This window comes from Zerene cesonia, chromosome 1, assembly GCF_012273895.1.
Source record: "Zerene cesonia ecotype Mississippi chromosome 1, Zerene_cesonia_1.1, whole genome shotgun sequence".
NCBI lineage: Eukaryota > Metazoa > Arthropoda > Insecta > Lepidoptera > Pieridae > Zerene > Zerene cesonia.
Window position 1 is genome coordinate 8965564 of NC_052102.1, and position 19350 is coordinate 8984913.

The window sequence follows — 19350 nt, forward strand, 5'->3', positions numbered from 1 at the left end:
TGTTTTTAGTATCTATTTAAACGTTCCATTATTTTTATTGTCTGACTTGCCATTATTAAAAAATATTTTTTCGTTAAAATTTACCTGTTGTTATGTTATTTTTCTGTTGAATTAATTTTAGAACAAAACAAACGAGGTTCTACTGAATACGGAATGAACGTAATATTTAATATTTTTGATATATTTTTTAATATATAATGTTCATGCATAGCTTTAATTATTGATCCAAAGTTAAGAGTACAACTGTTGTTAATAGTTTTAATTCACATTTCCAAATTTTTATACATGACGTGTGGCGTGTTTATTTTTGTGTTATTTTATTGTGTAGAAGAAGAAAGGATTAGACTAACTTTTAAAGAGTATTAATAATATCTCAGCTGTTCTATCGTTATAAACCATTGAAGTAGTGTACTGTCGTTTCTAGGTCTATTGCTTTCGGTATTTCACCAAAAATGTGTGATTTGTTGCTTTCGGCATTTTAATTAAATTAATATAACATATCATAATACTAAGTGAAAATATAAATTGTATATCTCATTAAAGTGTCATTGTGAATTCGAAGAATATTAAAATATAAAAGTTCTATGATAGATGCTGTGTGTTTTATTAAAATATTATACGGCCTACATGTAAAATTAGAAAATGTAAAACAAACCAAACCTGTTTATTTTCATACTACATCTACACAAGAACTTCTGAAGTGATTGGTCTGAAACTACCCCAGACGTTCAATGTACTTAATAGATTTTTTTAACAATAGACATTTTCTCTACTTACGGAACTAACAATAATTCAAAATTGTCTGTATGGTTCATTAAATTACTAAAGTTACAGATGCGTAAACACGCTTGTATAATTCATGTTATTTTTGAAATAGGCAATACCTACCATGCAAAAAATTATTGCTCTACCGACTGAAGTTTTTACAATTAATATAAATGCGTTCTTGTCAAAGTCAAATTGTTTACCAGCATTAATAAAATACTTAGATTAATATTTATGAGAAGAAGAAATAGACAAAATATTAAAAATAATAGACAATTCTGTTTATTAAGGCTATTTATTTCATTCCTATAAAATAACATACCAAATGTCTCTTTTGTACAACGTCATATCAAAAATGTACACCATTATATAAATTTCGTGTCAGGTAAATGTTACCTAGCTACTCTCCCGCTTCCGTATATATGGCTATTACATACATATATAATACCTCTCACTTGTCTATTTTATGTGGGTACAGTCGCTCCCAAATGTGCATTCAGATTGATTCATTCAGATAGTATAAAAAAACAGGTATACACTGTTGTATACAACTATTGGGGGCGACTGTACGAGCTCATTATACCGTCCTTTGCTGTACAATATATCTACACGCCAACACCTAGTTTTTATATTCAAACATCGACGAACAATAACATTAAAAAATCTATACCGAGCTTATCTTGAACTGTTTTACAAAAAAAAAGTCCTTCGAGTAATCTGTACGTTCAAAAATTAATCAGGTGACTAAACTTTATGAAACTTAAATAATACCAAATATTTAATTTAAAGAATCTTAGATTTTGCTATCATTTTATTTTCATATATGTATATAATAAAATCGAAACTGAATTTGTCCAAGCTACTGTAAATAGAATATGGTATAACGACAAAGCAGTTGCCACCTGAACCTTTTATAGTTAAATTTATCTAGTTAAAGGTAACATTTTACAGAGATACATTTAAATACCAAAAATACTGTAAATAAAATTAATTTGTAATAAAATATTCTATTTACAATACTGATAATGGCACTGTACCGTTGTAAAATGTGATACAAATTATGAAACAGAGGCAGTGACTAGGCAAGTCTCTATAGAATTCGAAATTAAAATTATTCATAAGCAAAATTCCTAACGGGAAGGCCAATTATATGAATGATATGTAGTACAGCATAAGCACAACCTTACATTTAATACAAAAATAACGGACTAAATCGCTGTTTTGTTCGCATTAACTGCTAACTGATTTGTACTTTGTTTCGGAGCGAACTAAAATACAAGATAACTATGAAGGGCGTTAAATGAAAACAATAATTGTGCACTTATACATATTTAAGTAGTTCATGGTATTTATATGAAGGCAACACTAGATAAACATCAAAATCAATATACAAATAAAAGGCACATCGACAATTACGATTACAAAATAAATAGCTACATAGAACTTTATATATGGCGCATAATTTCTCATAATTATTTCACGCTTGTTCCATAACCAACAAGCAGTAAAGTTAGATAAGAATCCAGACATTTAAGTTATTGCGTTAAAATCACTATTCTCTCATTAATATACCTTATTATTAAAATACATCATAAAAAAACATTTTGAAAAATTAATATAACAACGAATTCCCAATCTCGAATGTTACTACATATAATATTTATTACACATAAGACATTATTAGCGAAATATCAATCAATTTTTATTGCGGGCATTAATTTCATATTAAATTAACAATTAATTATTCATAACTACTAAATAACATAGTTGGACGATTTCGACTGTCAAATACAATAAAAAAGTATATAATCGAAAAAATTCACGGGGCAAACACGTTTCATGAAATCTGCGTTAAATAAAACGTTATTTAAACAACAGAACGCTTAAAAACTAGAGAAATCAACGTATATATTACTATAACATCCTACATCTATCGTGTTAATGCTTATAAATAAATGCTCTACCGTGGTTTATGGATGATTTCAAATGTTACCAAAACTTCGCGGTCCACGTTACGTGTGAGGGAGGGAACTCTTAAATACGTGCCTAATAAGGCGGATACTTATTACGATAAATGAAAATACGTTATTCAACGCATTTAAGGACGGTCGATTCTTAATAAAAAAACGAACATTTATGATTGGCCAATAGGCTGCATGATACGAATATCGACCAATCAGATTTCAAGATGTCTGACAGGTGTCAGTGAACATTAACGTATCGCCAATTTGGCGGGAAAGAGTGCATTACAGGTCACTGTCGATTAAATTACGTTAAAAAGACAAGAATACGAACTATGAATACCGTACATCTAGTAAATATAGGGTATATACATACACCGTCGTAGTCACTAAATAACAAACATGTACATAAAATAATAATTTTAATTTTAGTGAATGAATCGTGAAGACCGTACGAGTCGGCCAAATAAAAATCTTATTTACATGCCTATTACCGAAACAATATTGCTTATAATAAACAAATAAACAATAAAATTAAGAATTAATTTTTTGCTAAGCAAAAGTATAATAAATAGCTTGTTCGCCACAATTTTGATAAAGTTAAAAAAACCTTCTTCGAGTTAGTGCCAAATGTGCGTGCGTTTAGTGCATATGTCGTTTTATTCATTCAAATCGTTTTTGTCGCTTATAATAATACTGCAAGCACCATCGAGTTATTCCTTATCCGAAACTTACGCTTAAAGTGACATCTCTTTATTTGATGAATTTTATTATTAAATTGGAAGAAATGAATTTTGAATATTATAAAAGGGAAGAGAAAACACATTTACGTTTCGTCAAAAGTTATCTCTATGCAAAGCTTTCTACTTACCGTTTATTAATAAAAGTAAAGGCATATTCCACTACTTTTCATTGCCCCATACGTGATATTTGACCTGACGACTTTCGTAGTTTTACTCTCTTAGACTTTACGTGTAAAAATATATTAAAACCACAAGGTTCTCTAGTAATATGTTTCATGGCATCAAATTCTACAAATCTAGTTAATACTGCGTTATACATTGCAATATGACTGAACAAAAGCAAACAGTAATATAAATTTATATTGAATCTGCATCTTTTTATAAGAAATGAATACCAGTAAAATCGCGAAACAGCAATCGTCCTATTTCACTCTAACACATTTGAACCAATGCATAGGAGCGAGATAATTAGATTTTACCGACTGTGTATGATTGCTTATATAGATTTTATATTTCTAAAACACGGTGGATTCCGAATAATACATTCAGTAACACATCCATTCTTTTGCAAACTATTATATTATATCATTATTTATTATCCATTAAACCCATATGACACCGATATATTTTATTTTATTGTCACGAAAAAATACGAAAAGATAAGCGATGTATTTATATCCGCGATCACATCAATGCTTTTGTGCAATTATCCGAGACCAAAATTACAGTATCGGTTATAATTCTTACATGGTCCTATTTTATATTTATATAGGGGAAATTTCTATATTCTATAAGAAAAATAATTATGTATAAATTTGTTAAAATTCACATGAATTAAAATAAAATAATGCACTGAACTCTACGGGATAATATAATATTGGCCTCGTCAGTGTTATATGAAAATACTTTCAACCGTTAAAAATTACATTCTTATGGTTTATTATTTACATCGTAGTCGTTTGATAATGTACCGTATGATAAACGATTTAAGATACGATTTCATTTCAATTAAAATATATTTACACAGCTGTAAACTTACAATAACAGTCGAATTGCGAATAATTCGTGATTACATCGAAGTCTATGCAGAGACGTGAGCGCGAACGGACGTCGAGCGGCGGCGGCGGGTGGGGCGCGGGGCGCGGGGCGCGGGGCGCGGGGCGCCGGGCGCGGGGCGCGGGGCGCGGGGGCGCGGCTCGCCCTGTACACTAACTTACTCATATTTGATCCCAAGCACGATATAAAAAGGTAAAATCGATCCTCTCGACCTCGCCACCCACGTAGCGAGGCCGAAGTTGAAACATTGCAGCGACACAGATAATGTAAACTCACGTCGCCGATCGGAAAGCTCGGTGCGTCAACGGAAGTGAACAACATAATCACACGGACCACTTACGTACTAGGAAATACCTAAATTGTAAAATAGGTACAAACAAAGTCCTCACTATCCAGAAGGCAAAATTGGCACTTAAGACAAAGTTCGCTCCCTTTTTGATGAGGGTCTGCAGCGCGGCGACCATCGTCCGCTCGGGCTCCACGACGCTCAGCGCGCAGCCTGTGCACTCGTACCGGATGCGGCTCTCGCGAACACCGCACTCATACCGGATGTTGCTCTCGCGCACGCCACACTCATACCGGATGTTGCTCTCGCGCACGCCACACTCATACCGGATGTGGCTCTCGCGCACGCCGCACTCATACCGGATGTAACTCTCCCGCACGCCGCACTGGGACTGGACGCGTTTGTGCGTTATATCGTGCGTGCACGTGCGCTGGCGCACGTCACAGGCGCGCGGGCGCCGCGTCATGTCGCTAAGTTCGAAGTCGGATGAGTCGCGCGCGCACGCGTCAGTCGCGGGTCGCACGTCGCACGCGTCGCACGCGTCGCACGCGCCGCACGCGTCGCACGCGCCGGCGAGCCCGGGTTCGCGCGGCCGCGGCTACATGGACGGCGACGCGTTCTGCGCAGGGTTGTAGGGGTGGTTCGAGTTGCGCAGCACCGCGTACACGCAGTCCACTTTGCTCAGTTTCTCGAAGAACGGTATCAGGTCCAGCAGCTCCGTGTCCGTCATGTCGTCAAACCACGACGCGACGGGTACCTGAAATGAATGATGAACATGGTTTTTATAATGAGATTAAATGGAGTTACTTGTAACAGAAATATTTATTGTATCCTATATTAGCGGTCGACTGACGTTTATTTCGATATTTATTAGTATTAGTCCAAATTGTCCTAAACACGGTTTACAATACTGTTTGATACAGGATCATACCATTAAGAATTCTCATCCCGTGTCATTAGAGACAAAATCCAGTGTCACTAAAGCATGTCCTAGACAAAATATCACATTGGTTTTATTCTAAAAGTCTTCCACTGAGAATTGTATTTTAGCAAATGCTTCTAGTCCGAAAATGTTCACGAAATCCAGCCAAATAAAAACACCCTAATACGTACAGCATTATCCGGATGGAATATGTAGGAGGCGGGCGAGTTGTCCACGATGACGACGCGGCGCAGGTCCCGCCCGAGTGTGTTGAGGTCCTTCACGTAGTTGCCGCGGTGGAACACGCAGCTGTCGCGGAACAAACGCGCGCGGAACACGCCCCATCTGGTGGAACACATAGATAATATAACTAACTATTTCAAGTTTCTGCTGTCGTAATTTGTATTTGCTTTATGCAAGTGCACGGATTGACAACTGTGTTCATACATAAACATTGTGATGAGAAATAAATTAATATATTTGTATTATTATAAATGTAAATAAACAATCTGCTAATAGCAAAGGATTGTGTTTATGGAAATAATGCTATGCTTTATTATGTTATGATACATTATACCAGTACGAAGTGTGTATGTTTAAATATCTACTACCATTTTTTTAACAGAAAATAAGTTTTTTTAATGTCACAGTCGGCAATGGAGCTGATGGGACGCCTGATGGTAAGCGCTACTACCGCCCATGAACATTTGGAGAGGCGTAAGGTCCATTGCAGACATTACGCCTCCAAAAATGGATTTCCGATTTTAAATTGGGAAGGGATTAAGAAAGGATTGTCAATAGGAATACAGAAAAGGACTGGGAAGGGTTAGGAAAAGGATGTGGGCCTCATGGCCCACATAAATAGTACATGTAAAATTTTTACCACCAGGAATCTTTTTTAAGATAAAATGCCATAAATATTAAGATACCATTATTGACTCTCGACATAAAAATAGGGAACGTTATAATTTTACGTCGATGTCTGTGTGTGGGTGTGTCTGTTGTATCGTAGCTCTAAAACGGATGGACCAATTTCGATGCGGTTTTATTTTCATTTGAATGACAGTTTCCGTACGGGTTGTACTTAAGTGTGTTTGATAAAAATCAGTAAAAGATGGCGGCCGCCCAAAAAAAAACAACGGATTAAATATTTTTTCACAACTCTCTATCATCGGTATCAAATGAAAGAGCTTGATTAGCAAAATACTACACTATGGCCAAATTTACAATTCAACATGACTGACTGACAATACAAATTGTAAGCGGGGGTTTCTAAAAATTTTAATTAAATATAATGAAAAAGTATGAACTATACAGATTATCCTATCCTACCATCCTACTCCTACTTATATCCTATCCTACTAATATTATAAATGCGAAAGTTTGTAAGGATGTGTGTGTGTGTTTGTTGCTCTTTCACGCAAAAACTACAGAACCGATTGCAATGAAATTTGGTACGTAGATATCTGAACAACTGGAATAACATACAAGGCAACTTTTTATCCCGATATTCCTACGGGATACGGAGTTACGCGGGTGAAACCGCGGAGCGCAGCTAGTACTTTTTAAAAATACTTTTTAGTCAGTTAATTTGATATCATGTCGTATTAACTGTGTGCCGTGATTGTATCAACCATAATTTAATTAGAGGAACAAGATTATCATGATACAATTAAAAATTATGTTATATGTATACGAGTATTTATTTTCTTCATTTCATATTGTATTATAGTTCAATAGATTTCCTCTGAAGCGTTTTTTTTTTCAATCAACTTCAAAACAAAGAGAGGGGTATTTATTCGACTGTATTTCTTTTGTTTGTATGTTTATCATAAATTTTTACTGGGTGAACCGATTTTTATGATTTTTTTTTTTTTTGAAAGCTCGTACGTACTTCTTATTCTAAAATGGGACTATATGACATGGATATCGTGAAAGTCATAAAGACATCACAATCGATGGTTAAGAACTAACAACAAAAACAAAAACATTCCAATTGAGAAACTGGAAACATTGAGGCATCGCTTGATAAATTAAGCTTGAGTAATTAAGGAATATAATCTTAGAACAATACGTCCAATAAAAAAAACACAATACCTATAGTTAAAAATAACAGTAATCATATAGTTCAAAAAACAAAACAACAGTGTCACATTGGCGGTGTCCAATTATGACGCCCCACGTGCAATTTAGCAATTTGCCTCGTGCAATAAATTGGGGAGTCTCATGAGCGTTTCGCGTCAGATATAAAGTTCGCGCCACTATCGGTCCCCTAGCAACTGGGATCACTGAGACAGAGCAGCCCTTTATGCTTCTCTGAAAACATTTTATTCCTTCAAGTTGAATAGAGATCTTGAATACTTTTGTACCATCGAGTGTCTTTGTGTGGTGTTGCACATGTTCAGTACACATCGCACTGCAACACAGATGGCGAATCGCGTGGTGCACTGTTTATGTGTCTGCTCGATAGGTTTTGTTTCGCCGCCTGTGCTTTTGGCCATAATGAAACGAATTTAGACTCGGAGGAGTTAATCCATAGTTAATGTTATTCTCGTTAAATAGATATTTCGCCGTTTAAAATGTAATCACCTTGCTGTCCATTTTAGCAGAAGTTTGAAATGCGTTAAATCTACGTATTGATATAATAACTGATTTTTATGTTTTTTATTTATTAAAGTTTCGCATGGCGTTTTTCTTAATTCCCAGTCATTCACTCACAACAAACGTCCCATGTGCGATATGTATCAAGCGACATTCCCAGCACTTTAGCATACATTACCTGTCCAGTAGGTCCGCGACGGGGTCCGCGTACTTGGCGAGCGACGCCGTGAACAGCACGCATTCGTACAGCTCGCCGCAGCGCCGCAGGAACTCGTCCACGTGCGGCCGCTTCAGCACGTACACCTGGTGCACCGCGCCGTCTATCTCCACGGGCACCACGAAATCCGCGTTGTTTATTGGCTGAAATTGCGCATTTTATGTTAATCGTAATTTAGGATCGTCGTTAAGGGTTTTATTATATCCATTAGATGTTCAAGCCAACACGCGTGATATCGTTTAGAAATAAAAGACATTGTAACGCCATCACTTCCCAAACGCCAAACGCCAAACTTCCCTCCACGTATGACATTGATGCATGTAATGTAATATTGTGGTTATTATAAGGGAGAGAATCTCGACTACCACGGTTAAAAATTTTACATTTATTATTACAGAGCAGTTATTTACATATAGCTAAAGATAATATTAAAGCCGATTCTTGTACAAAAAATTCTAATCATATTATGCAATTATTTTTAGACCTCACAACGCTTCGCTTAAAAAACAATTACCCGTGTCAAAGTTTCGCAATATAATATTTATCGCAATTTGCTATCGCATGCGTATTCTTGGCTTCGAGCCATGCATCTAGATCAGATCCATCACGGTGGACAGGCGATTTTGCAGTTGTCTTTATTTACTTACAACCTAGCCGATAGCTGCGACTGCATATGCGTCATTGTTTTTACGCATTCCTTATTTGTATTATGAATAAATTTTATTTATTATTTGCAATTATTAGGACACAGACAGACAGACGGACAGACAGACAGGAAGGCGGACTACAAAGTGTAAGTTATTGGGTCCCGGTCCCGGTCTCGTTAACCCATTGAGCATTGTCTCTTGAATCCTAAAAATATACGACAACAATAACAACCTATTAAATGTCATATATCCTACACAACCATCCCAAGCGCATATTTTTATACATTCGAAACCACTGCACCCAGATTATATCTGTCATAATTAATATCAAACTAATTTCGAGAATGCTACAAAGTCATCCTTATTTATAGTAAATGGATATGGGTACTTTAATGAAACAAATCGTTATGACCATGTGTCACACAACTTTGTTTTAATTAACGATGTCTGGAAGTACAATGAAACTACGTGAATTACTTATTGTAAAATATAATTAAATAAACAATTAATTAAAAGTTCACTTTGCTTTATTTAAACTAAGCTGATAAACTAACTTTTTATAATTTTCCAACATAAAAGAGACCAGATTCTACATTTTAAATAATTGTGAAAAAAATGCACAAGTGTTTCTAAAAAAGCGGCGGTATAAAATATTAGCATTGAACTACCTGTTTACGCTTTAAGCCCGCGCAGATGCTGCCGAGTAAATCATTCAATATCAAGACCAGTCTTTCAATTTATATTTTATAAACAACTTTTGTCAGTAACAATACATACCTCAAATGTATATTGATAACACTAATCATATACTATTGGCTAAGTAGAACGAATTTCCAGCGAGCGTGTTTCGATCTATGCAACGTAGGACCATAGCAGACAGGGCTTTACAATTTCTAGGCACGTTTCGTTTCCATACAAAAGGGGAAACAATGGGACGTACAAACATCCTCGGCACATCACCCTACAGCTATTATATATATATATAGGTATATAAAAATCCGTCGAGTTCGAAATAAAAATATGAACGACTAGAATACTGGGTCACCTGAGAATTGTTTGAAAATGTATGATGCTATGCTTCTGTTTTATACAACAGATTTTGTTGACCATTTAGTTTTTTTTATCAGCGATCATAATCATAAGCTCACAATATATTCTATACTTATTTAGACATTTTTCCACATCCCAGTACGTAATACATATTCTTAAGAACCCACCACGTGCTATGTAAATAATCAATCTAGGTGCTAAACGAATATTCATTAGTTTACTAATTACTGAAGAGAACCATTAATTTTCTTTAATCATTACAAAATGTTGCGCAGTTTGGAAAGTTTACCAATATAATTGGAAATGTCAGTAAGTTCACACAGTATATACCTTATAAAAACAACGTCTCTCGTTAAAAAGCCAATGCAACATCAGGACGAGTTACATATCTTCATAAATACAAATCTTCAACGTTTTTGGTATGTATATACCTACTCATTTACTGATACTATTTTCCTTCAACCAGTATTACGGCGTGAATAATGTGAACGCCTTTGCTATTGTTTAGAAATAAACATGCATTTAGTTTAACTGCCAACACTTTCCTTAGCATCCTGCACGTTGGCGCATTACAAGATGTATAGCTAATGTATATATTGACAGCTCTCTTAATTAAATGAAGAATAGATTTCTCGTAATCATGAGAAATAAAAAACACGATTCCATTAACAAGAATGACTTGTTGACATCTTTGGAAACAGCAGAAACACAAAATTTATAAAAACTATTCAAAAATACGATTACTAGATATGCAATGTCTGCGAAGTAAGAGAAGAGAAAAAAAAAATTACATTTACTTTATATAAGCACTCCTTTATTAGTTATGATAATATAATTTAATTCAAAGTATAATACTCGAGAACCGTGCATAATCATAATTGTAATATTATTCTGAATGCATGCATTACATTTATCTCAATGCATTAATAAATACAAATATTCTTGACCTGAACAGAAAAGGAGGCTACAACACGGACAATAGACATGAGGTTAATTAAGTTTGTTTAAAACAAATAATGCAATCTGACACAGTTCCGGAACAAATCGAAAATTATTAAATCGACAAACAAGCGAACCTGAATAGATTCATCCAATCTCTGAAATTACTCTAACGCCAAGCAAAGGTTACTGAATAATTGCTCTAAACGAGAGAATTTAAACTTCTAATCTCACATATCGTAGTAAGTTTCTTACAAGTTTCAGTCAATTAGGGACCATCCATAAATTACGTCACACGAACTTTGGATTTATTAACCCCTCTCCCCTACTTGTCACAGGCTGCCACATTTTTATAAGCCTTCATATGACGTCACAAAGGTTTTAACCCCCCCTGCACCTTGTCACACTCTGTCATCATTTCGGTGATACACGTCACAAAGGTTTTAACCCCCCCTGCACCTTGTCACACTCTGTCATCATTTCGGTGATACCCTACCCTCCTTTAACATGCGACGTGATTTATGGATGTCCCCTAATGCTACATGCATCAACTAAGTGTTACAACAACAGTGACTCTCAGTTTTACTAAAGAACCGCTGAGCGCGCGCAATTTGCAGCAATTGGAATCTTTAATCCCAATGGGGGAGGAAAATCTCTTCTGTAGTGTAACACTAATTACAAGATTACAATACAAACAAAGAGGCGAAAAGATCATTTTTATGTGCAATTTGCAATTTCTAGCGAAAAAATCAATATCTATTAAAGTACCACCAGGTTACCCGCTTGGAAAAACCGACACCCCTACGGTTACCCCCACCTAACTAATAGCAGAGAAGTTCAATTAAAACCACGCAATGATCAACCAAACCACGTACCGCCAACTGCTGATTTTAATGTATTGAAATAACGATTTAAATAGTGCTACAAAAATAGCGGCCCACATCCCAAAATAGTCGGTTAATGAGGCATCGCGATACATTTGCTAATGCTTTCGATAATCGATACATTATTATTATTGTATTTGTGGAAGAAATAAAACATATTGCTGCGTACAACATAGATACGGCTGTACTAGACAAGCATTTTAGGCATGTATAAAAATAACTTAACATCTATATACTGTTGAGTTTTGGAATACCAATTTGGCGGCGAAGTGAAAATTTTTGATTGATAATTACATGCAAATAGTGCTGAATTTTGAGAATGATTTACGGAATATACTGGATAATGAACTTTGAATCAAATACTTTAAATCAAATACACGATGTTACGATATTGTGAATAAGATGTTTTAACCAGATTTAATATACTGACAAATTCACGTGTTGTTGACCAGGTTTGAATATTTCATGTCAATTTCAATAAAGGAAGGAACTTAAAATATATGAATGTCTGAAGCTATCTGAAATGTGATGAAGTTTATTCCACATTTAAATTTTCTATATAGGTACTAACACGTTATTAAAATCAACATACTAGAATCTCCATAAAAATCCTGGCCATTCGGTCATTTAACTACAACATATTCAAACAGCAACAAGGCCGACACCTTGGCACGCAAGGCACTAATTCGAACTCTAAACCATTTTTGGAGTTCCGCAACAAATATTTATTAATCATTGTACGTCGGTATGGATAGCCTATTTGTCATCAATGAGGAAATCTTTATTTACTGCTAAGGCTAAAGATAAGATTGGTTTTCAATCCGCCCAAGAATTTAACCATTATTTAAAGTCCCCTATATCGTCAATTTATCATGTTAAAATATTCATTTTTTTTAAAGTGGAGAATGCTCATGCACACCCACAGCCCGGGGAAAGACCGTGGGTTATGTCGGACTCCCATTGCCTAGAGAGGCAATGGACTTACGGACTAAACTCTACTGTGTCCCGTCTTCCCGCGCTATTCGCCGAGGCCGTGGGAACTCATATGAAATCATCCACTACCCCGGCTGATGTGAAAATATTTTTACTCTGAGACTTAAGAAAGTACTACAGAAACTTCATCTGTAAAATTACAATACTAATAAAATCACAATAACAAAACAATTTCTAATAAAAACAAATGTGTGTATAAAAATCACAAATAATGGTAAATGACATAGAATTTCCATTTTTCGATGAGCAAAACGCAGACCTATCCATCTCTAGCTCAATAAAGAATACTTCGATCAGCTGTTCAGAGCTATAGAGAGATAAGAAAACACTATCTAACGCATACAGAACCTTTCGCCAAAAGAAAATTACGTTATGCTAACCAAGATTTACGTTAATTTGTTATGTTTACGAACATATGCTGATGTATACAGGGAATGTGTAAAAATAATTTCTTTACGACCCCTCGTAGAAAAATGCACCTAATTAAATAGAGTTTTTGCTAAATAATACAGATTGTTGTACTATTATTTAACAATTCGAGAAATTTTATACGTTAGGTTGCTATAAACGAATTAATTTGTAATGTAAAATGTATGAACTAATAAGAACTTGTAAATGTTACATTTTTTTTTTTTAATAAAAAAAAAAAACACTTTACGACAGACGTAGTTAACTTCTTAACCAACGCTTCCTTCAGGTCGTTAAGATCTTAAACCAAATGCACATTGTGTAGCCTGTCGTAGCTAAGCCTACACCTATTAAAAGCTTAGATAGCATCTATTTCCGTGAGTGTCAGAGTTCATTGCTCACCCTCAGTTCACGACACAAATAGCAATTAGTTCACCTTTGTATAAGTTCGACGGAAGAGATTTTTATAATCTATACATTTAATATAAAATATAATACGACTCTTAGTTTAATACGGACACGGTAAGACCTGGAAATCGAAAAAATATTTTTTCATTCAATACCTCAATTCTTGTGCCCATTTCTTTTTTTATTAGAAAAGCGGTGATTTCAAAGTAAGTTTTGTATGTGGTAGTCGAGTGCACTTCGGCACAAAACTCCAGCTTGCACCGGGGAAGTACCACACCCCCATAGACCGGCGTGAAATAGCACTCTGCTGTTTCGTTTGGTGAGTGGGGGAGCCGGATTCCCATATATTTTTCCTTACCCTTCCCAATCCCTTAATTTATTCCTCTCGGCAATCCATTTGTAGAGGCGTAAGGTGATTTGCTCCAAATGTTCGTGGGCGGTGGTATCGCTTATCAGGCAATCCACCAGCTCCATTGCCGACAATGATATAATAAAAAAGTTAACCCGCGACATATGGAATTGCAAATTAGACGGTTTGATTTTGACCATTTCTATAAACAAACATAGGAAGGCGCAGTGGAATCTCTTATAGTATTCACTAGCAACATTAATAGTATCTATCATTTGAATACGCGACAAATAAATGCTAATAAAGAGGCTTTGACGTGAGGGAACACACAATAAAATATTCGTAGATAATTTGGTACATATACTAAGGTGACAATTATAGAATCTAACGTGAATGGTATTTTTATCAACTTTATTTGTTTCGTACCGAAATAATAGTAACAATTGTAGGTCACTAACCTCACTTTACAACGAAATAATCAGAGCTTTTAAGTTTGTAAGCTATTGACCTCCAGATAAGGAAAGGCTTGCATTAAATTACACAGATAATTAAATCAACCAAAGTACACAATTTTTTACGTTTTCACTGTACAAGCGTGCATTGGTGAAGTTACTGTAAATTATATTGTTTGTTAGTTTGTGTTTACTGCAAAATATTGTCTGTTTTTAATATTTTATACATAATGTACTTACATATTGATTTCGAAAAATGTGGTAGTACGATTGATTATAAACTCTGTAGTATAGTAATTTATTATTCAAATTTAAAATAAATATGCTATTTATTATTTTGTGTAATAACGCATAAGCGAAAAATCAAATAATAAAAATATATTTTTTTATCAAAGTCAGTGAAGGTCGTTAGCGCAAAATGCGGTAAATAAAAATGTAACCACAATGGATTTGTGTTAGATCTTATCATTTTCATTTTTATTTTTAGAACAATTTTAACTGAGAGATTAATAAAAGTACTAATTACTAGCTGCGCCACGCGGTTTCACCCGCGGAAGTCTGTATGTGTATAAAAAGTGTTTTCCTATGTGTTATTTCAGTTGTCCAGCTAACTACGTACCAAATTTCATTGCAATCGGTTAAGTAGTTTTTACGTGTAAGAGAAACAAACATTTGTATGTGTATGTGTATACACATACATCCATCTTCACAAACTTTCGCATTTATAATATTAGTAGGAAGTAGGATATTAAAAATTGTCATAAGCGATATCATCATCATCATCAGCGCATACACGTTCCCACTGCTGGGACACAGGCCTCTTATGAGGATTCAGGTCATAATCCACCACGCTGGCCAAGTGCGGGTTGGCAGATAACACATGTCGTCGAACTTTTGATTCTTGGACATGCCAGTTTCCTCACGATGTTTTCCTTCACCTTTTTTTAAGCAGTGGTGATGTTATCCACATGTGCAGATAAATTGAAAAATCAATTTATTTCCTGCATGCTCGCCCGGTCTCGAACCCCGACTTATAGATTTTTGAAGTCCGAGGTTCTCACCACTGAGCCACCACTGATTTTAAATAAGCGAATAAGCGATATACTTGCTTAGTATTAGGTACTAAGCAAGTTATAACAAACATTATTACGAAGAGTTCAAATGGGTGCTTTTTAAGACGTTTACAGAATAAATATTTAACATGGGTTTTAACTATCTTTTAACTAACATTCAGCCCGCGGTTTCGCCCCCTGGATTGCAAAAATTTACACTCCTTTGATTTTCGAATAGATGATAAATAGGGAGAGTAAGAGAAAGTGAGAGTTTTTGACGATTTTAGATGCGTAGATATATCTTGTCAACTGTTAATTTTAATACGAAATCAATTTAAAACTGTTAAATTAGGTTTGGACCTATCATGAATATATTCTTGAATTTATTATTTTATCCCGGTTACTTCCATTTTTTGGCAAAATTAAGATTCGCCAATAAAGGGGATTTTACAGTTACATATAGATTAACGCGGCGACTTAAACATTGAAGCTTTAGTATAATTAATTATCTATGATTAGGCTCACATGACGCATACAAAGCAGAATGTATTAAATACAATATCAAATTCTACTGACTACACAATTGTTTCATCTGAAGATATATTTTCTAGCATTGACCATCTCAGGGGAGGTGTAATGCATTGGGATTGATATACATTACTGTTACAAGTACATTTACGACACACAGAGTATTGTTTTAATATAATTTGTAGTTTATGAATAGGCTGTTAAGGGAATTAATAAACAGAATCAATAACCCCAAATCGTATTTATTCGATTGTATTCTCGTATGTTTTAGAGGGGTCACATAATGTGCGGTGCTGACACATAGTCCAACAATGCAATGATCACCCAGTGATCGAAATCGCCCCGCGATCCTAATTTGACAATTTATAAAAAGATATATAGTCCACTCTCTTAGAGATTTGATATAGCAAAAAGTCAAAGTCTCGTTTGCATGCCAGAGCTAATAAATGCCAATAAAACATATAAACAACATAATAAAATAGTTCAAGGAAGAAATTTTTACATGTGAATATTTTCAGACTAAAAAAGTCCATCAATTAAAGAGTACATATACCTATATGTCAGTTTACCTTATTTTTTATATCTTTGTAAAGTTTGGTAACAAATGTTGGAGAATAAAAAGTCCTCTCACTTATGTTATTAATTGAATTTGGGAATTTGTGCATTTTTTATGCATTTTTTATGCATTTTTTTATCTCAATTACATGGAATTTTTACTGGATTATTTATTACAATCATATCTAATCTATATATTGGTCAGTAAATTATCACAAATATTAAGTAAGACTTTGCTGTTGCAAACCTTTATATAATAATTTTTACTTTTAAGTTATGTAAAAGAAGCTAAGTTGAATGGAATGAAACAAAGAAATAATAATAAAAGCAACGTAAATAATAATAAAATAATAATAAAAGCAAAGTAATAAAAGCAACCGAGTGATGCTAAAATTTTGTTCTTATAGGATGATCTTATCATTGCAGATGAATTCTCACAAAAATAAGTATGTAATATACTTAAAAACCCGTACAAAAATCTACTGAATATGCACAATTTAATAATAATCAGTCAAGTCCTATTTATATCAACCGCAAAGCTGAGTTTCTTTAGGATAACTAATAATGAAACAATTTTTATAAGCACATATTCAAGTTCACGTAAATGTGGTTTGATATTAAGTTTATTAAATATATTAAATAAAAAATTATATGAATTTGAATTTTGTAAGAAATAAGAAAAAAACCCTTTAACTGTTTAAATGATAAATTTTAATGTGCTCGAGAAACAAGGCATGTTAATAACAATAACTGAGTATAAGCAATTAGATGGCTTGAGCATTCGGATGAGTCATTGTGGCAACTTAATTGTGTCATGAGAAAATTATTTTCTACAATATGTATGTAATGTTTCCTCAATTTTGAAGATAGATCAATTAAATTGCAAATAAACAAATAACATATTATGGGCTCTGAATATCTACTTCTTCTTTATCAAGCTACACAAGCCATCATAAAAATTAAATAATCAATTTAAAAATAACAAACTGTTATATAGTGCAAATCAAAATTTCACTAAAACAGATAACAGTTTATCTTACCATATTATATAAATAAGAATTTAAGTATAAGATCTGTAAGATATGATGTATAACTTTGTCTGATATATGATAAATTGATAAACAAAATAGATAACTCAGTTGTTGTAGTTGTTTTATCAACAATGCAGTTCTTGATAAAACAACTACATCTTGATGATATTATTCTAATAATATGATATAGAAATGACAATTGTAAACATACCTTGAAAGAACTGTGCACTAACGTTTCATCTAGATCTATCACCATACATTTTTTGTGCATATCCTGATGTCTCACTGGTGGCAGTAAAGGTCGTGGCGCATGGTCCGACATAACAAGAAGAGGGGGCGAAGCCCTGCCATCGATGCTATTAGTTCCATTTCCACTAGGTGGCCCTTTGCCTCTGCCCCCTCGCCAACAACACAGCAGCGAGCGGAGGAATCCACCGTTCCCACTTGATTTCTTAGTCCCAATCGGGGTGGAGCCCGATACTGGTGTCCCATCACCGTCATTATGCTGCCCACCTGGAGCCGCTCCTAAAACAACCATATATAATTAACACCAACGCATCACACGCGGACGTACACTACGATTTGTGTTGGATAAGGGATTGGTCCAAGACAAGCTTTCAAGGTTGCAGCCGCGAGTGTTATCGTAGCAACATGTCTCAATTGTTTACCTCCGAGTCCACTTGCACTGTACAACACTATTTAAGCATCAGAAACTTAACATTAAACACTTAAAATCCTTGTTGCTTGAACCCACACACTATTAATTACGAAGAGGTAACATTATACGCTCCAATTTGATGGCAGTAGGTAACAGGTGTAACTCAGTTTGGATTTTACCTCTATCAGATCCATAGTTGTTTAACTGCTCGTCATCCCGTGACACCTGAGTTATTATGGACGAAGCGTCCATTTAAACATTTGTTATGGGCCCTAATAGAAATGGCAAAGAAGCTTTTATGAAATTTTAAAACCATAAAACTATTTTTTATCTCCCTTCTATCTTACAAAATGGCAGGCAGAGTCTGGGCAAATACCAACTTTGACTTTTGAGTATTGCCAACATTATGACGATATATTCAACATCTTACTCGAACACGAGGCTTAAATTCATATGTGTGAATGTGACGAAGCTATGTTGTTCTCATTCTTATAAATATATATTATGTTGCCACTACTGTCAAAATTAAAAATAGTCAAGGGTTGTCATCCTTCACCTTTTTTTGAAGTTTACGTTAATATTTGGAGTTACCATATTTATCTGGTACAAGAAAGTATTTCTGCTGATCAGAAAATGACTAATATATTATACATAAAGGACCCTCCTCATCACAAACAGTGATGGTTGGTGATATGGCATATTCTCAAAAAAGTTTGCAACATTCAATTTTAAGAAAAAAAAAATATATATGGAAGTTAGAATGGTTTCGAACTGTCTGAATTATTTAGAAGTCTATTTAGAAACGAGCAAGATATAATCGCACTATGTTACTTAAAACTTGATTT

At 34.5% G+C, this 19350-nt stretch overlaps 2 protein-coding genes across 2 annotated transcripts; both read right to left on the reverse strand.

Annotated features, from left to right (window-relative positions):
- Positions 1 to 1041: 1041 nt before the first annotated feature.
- LOC119839755 lies at positions 1042 to 5399 on the reverse strand. The gene is made up of 2 exons (XM_038366198.1): positions 5110 to 5399; positions 1042 to 5076 (listed from the first exon to the last, which is right to left on the reverse strand). Exons 1-2 carry the CDS (start codon positions 5275 to 5277, stop codon positions 4849 to 4851), a joined length of 396 nt encoding a protein of 131 aa, XP_038222126.1. The 5' UTR covers positions 5278 to 5399; the 3' UTR covers positions 1042 to 4848.
- On the reverse strand, positions 1046 to 18882 carry LOC119839746 (carboxy-terminal domain RNA polymerase II polypeptide A small phosphatase 1). Its single transcript, XM_038366185.1, has 5 exons — positions 18685 to 18882; positions 18059 to 18372; positions 8513 to 8694; positions 5925 to 6078; positions 1046 to 5568 (listed from the first exon to the last, which is right to left on the reverse strand). The coding sequence occupies exons 1-5, from the start codon at positions 18755 to 18757 to the stop codon at positions 5410 to 5412; spliced, it is 882 nt and encodes a 293-aa protein (XP_038222113.1). The 5' UTR covers positions 18758 to 18882; the 3' UTR covers positions 1046 to 5409.
- Between the last annotated feature and the right edge of the window lie 468 nt (positions 18883 to 19350).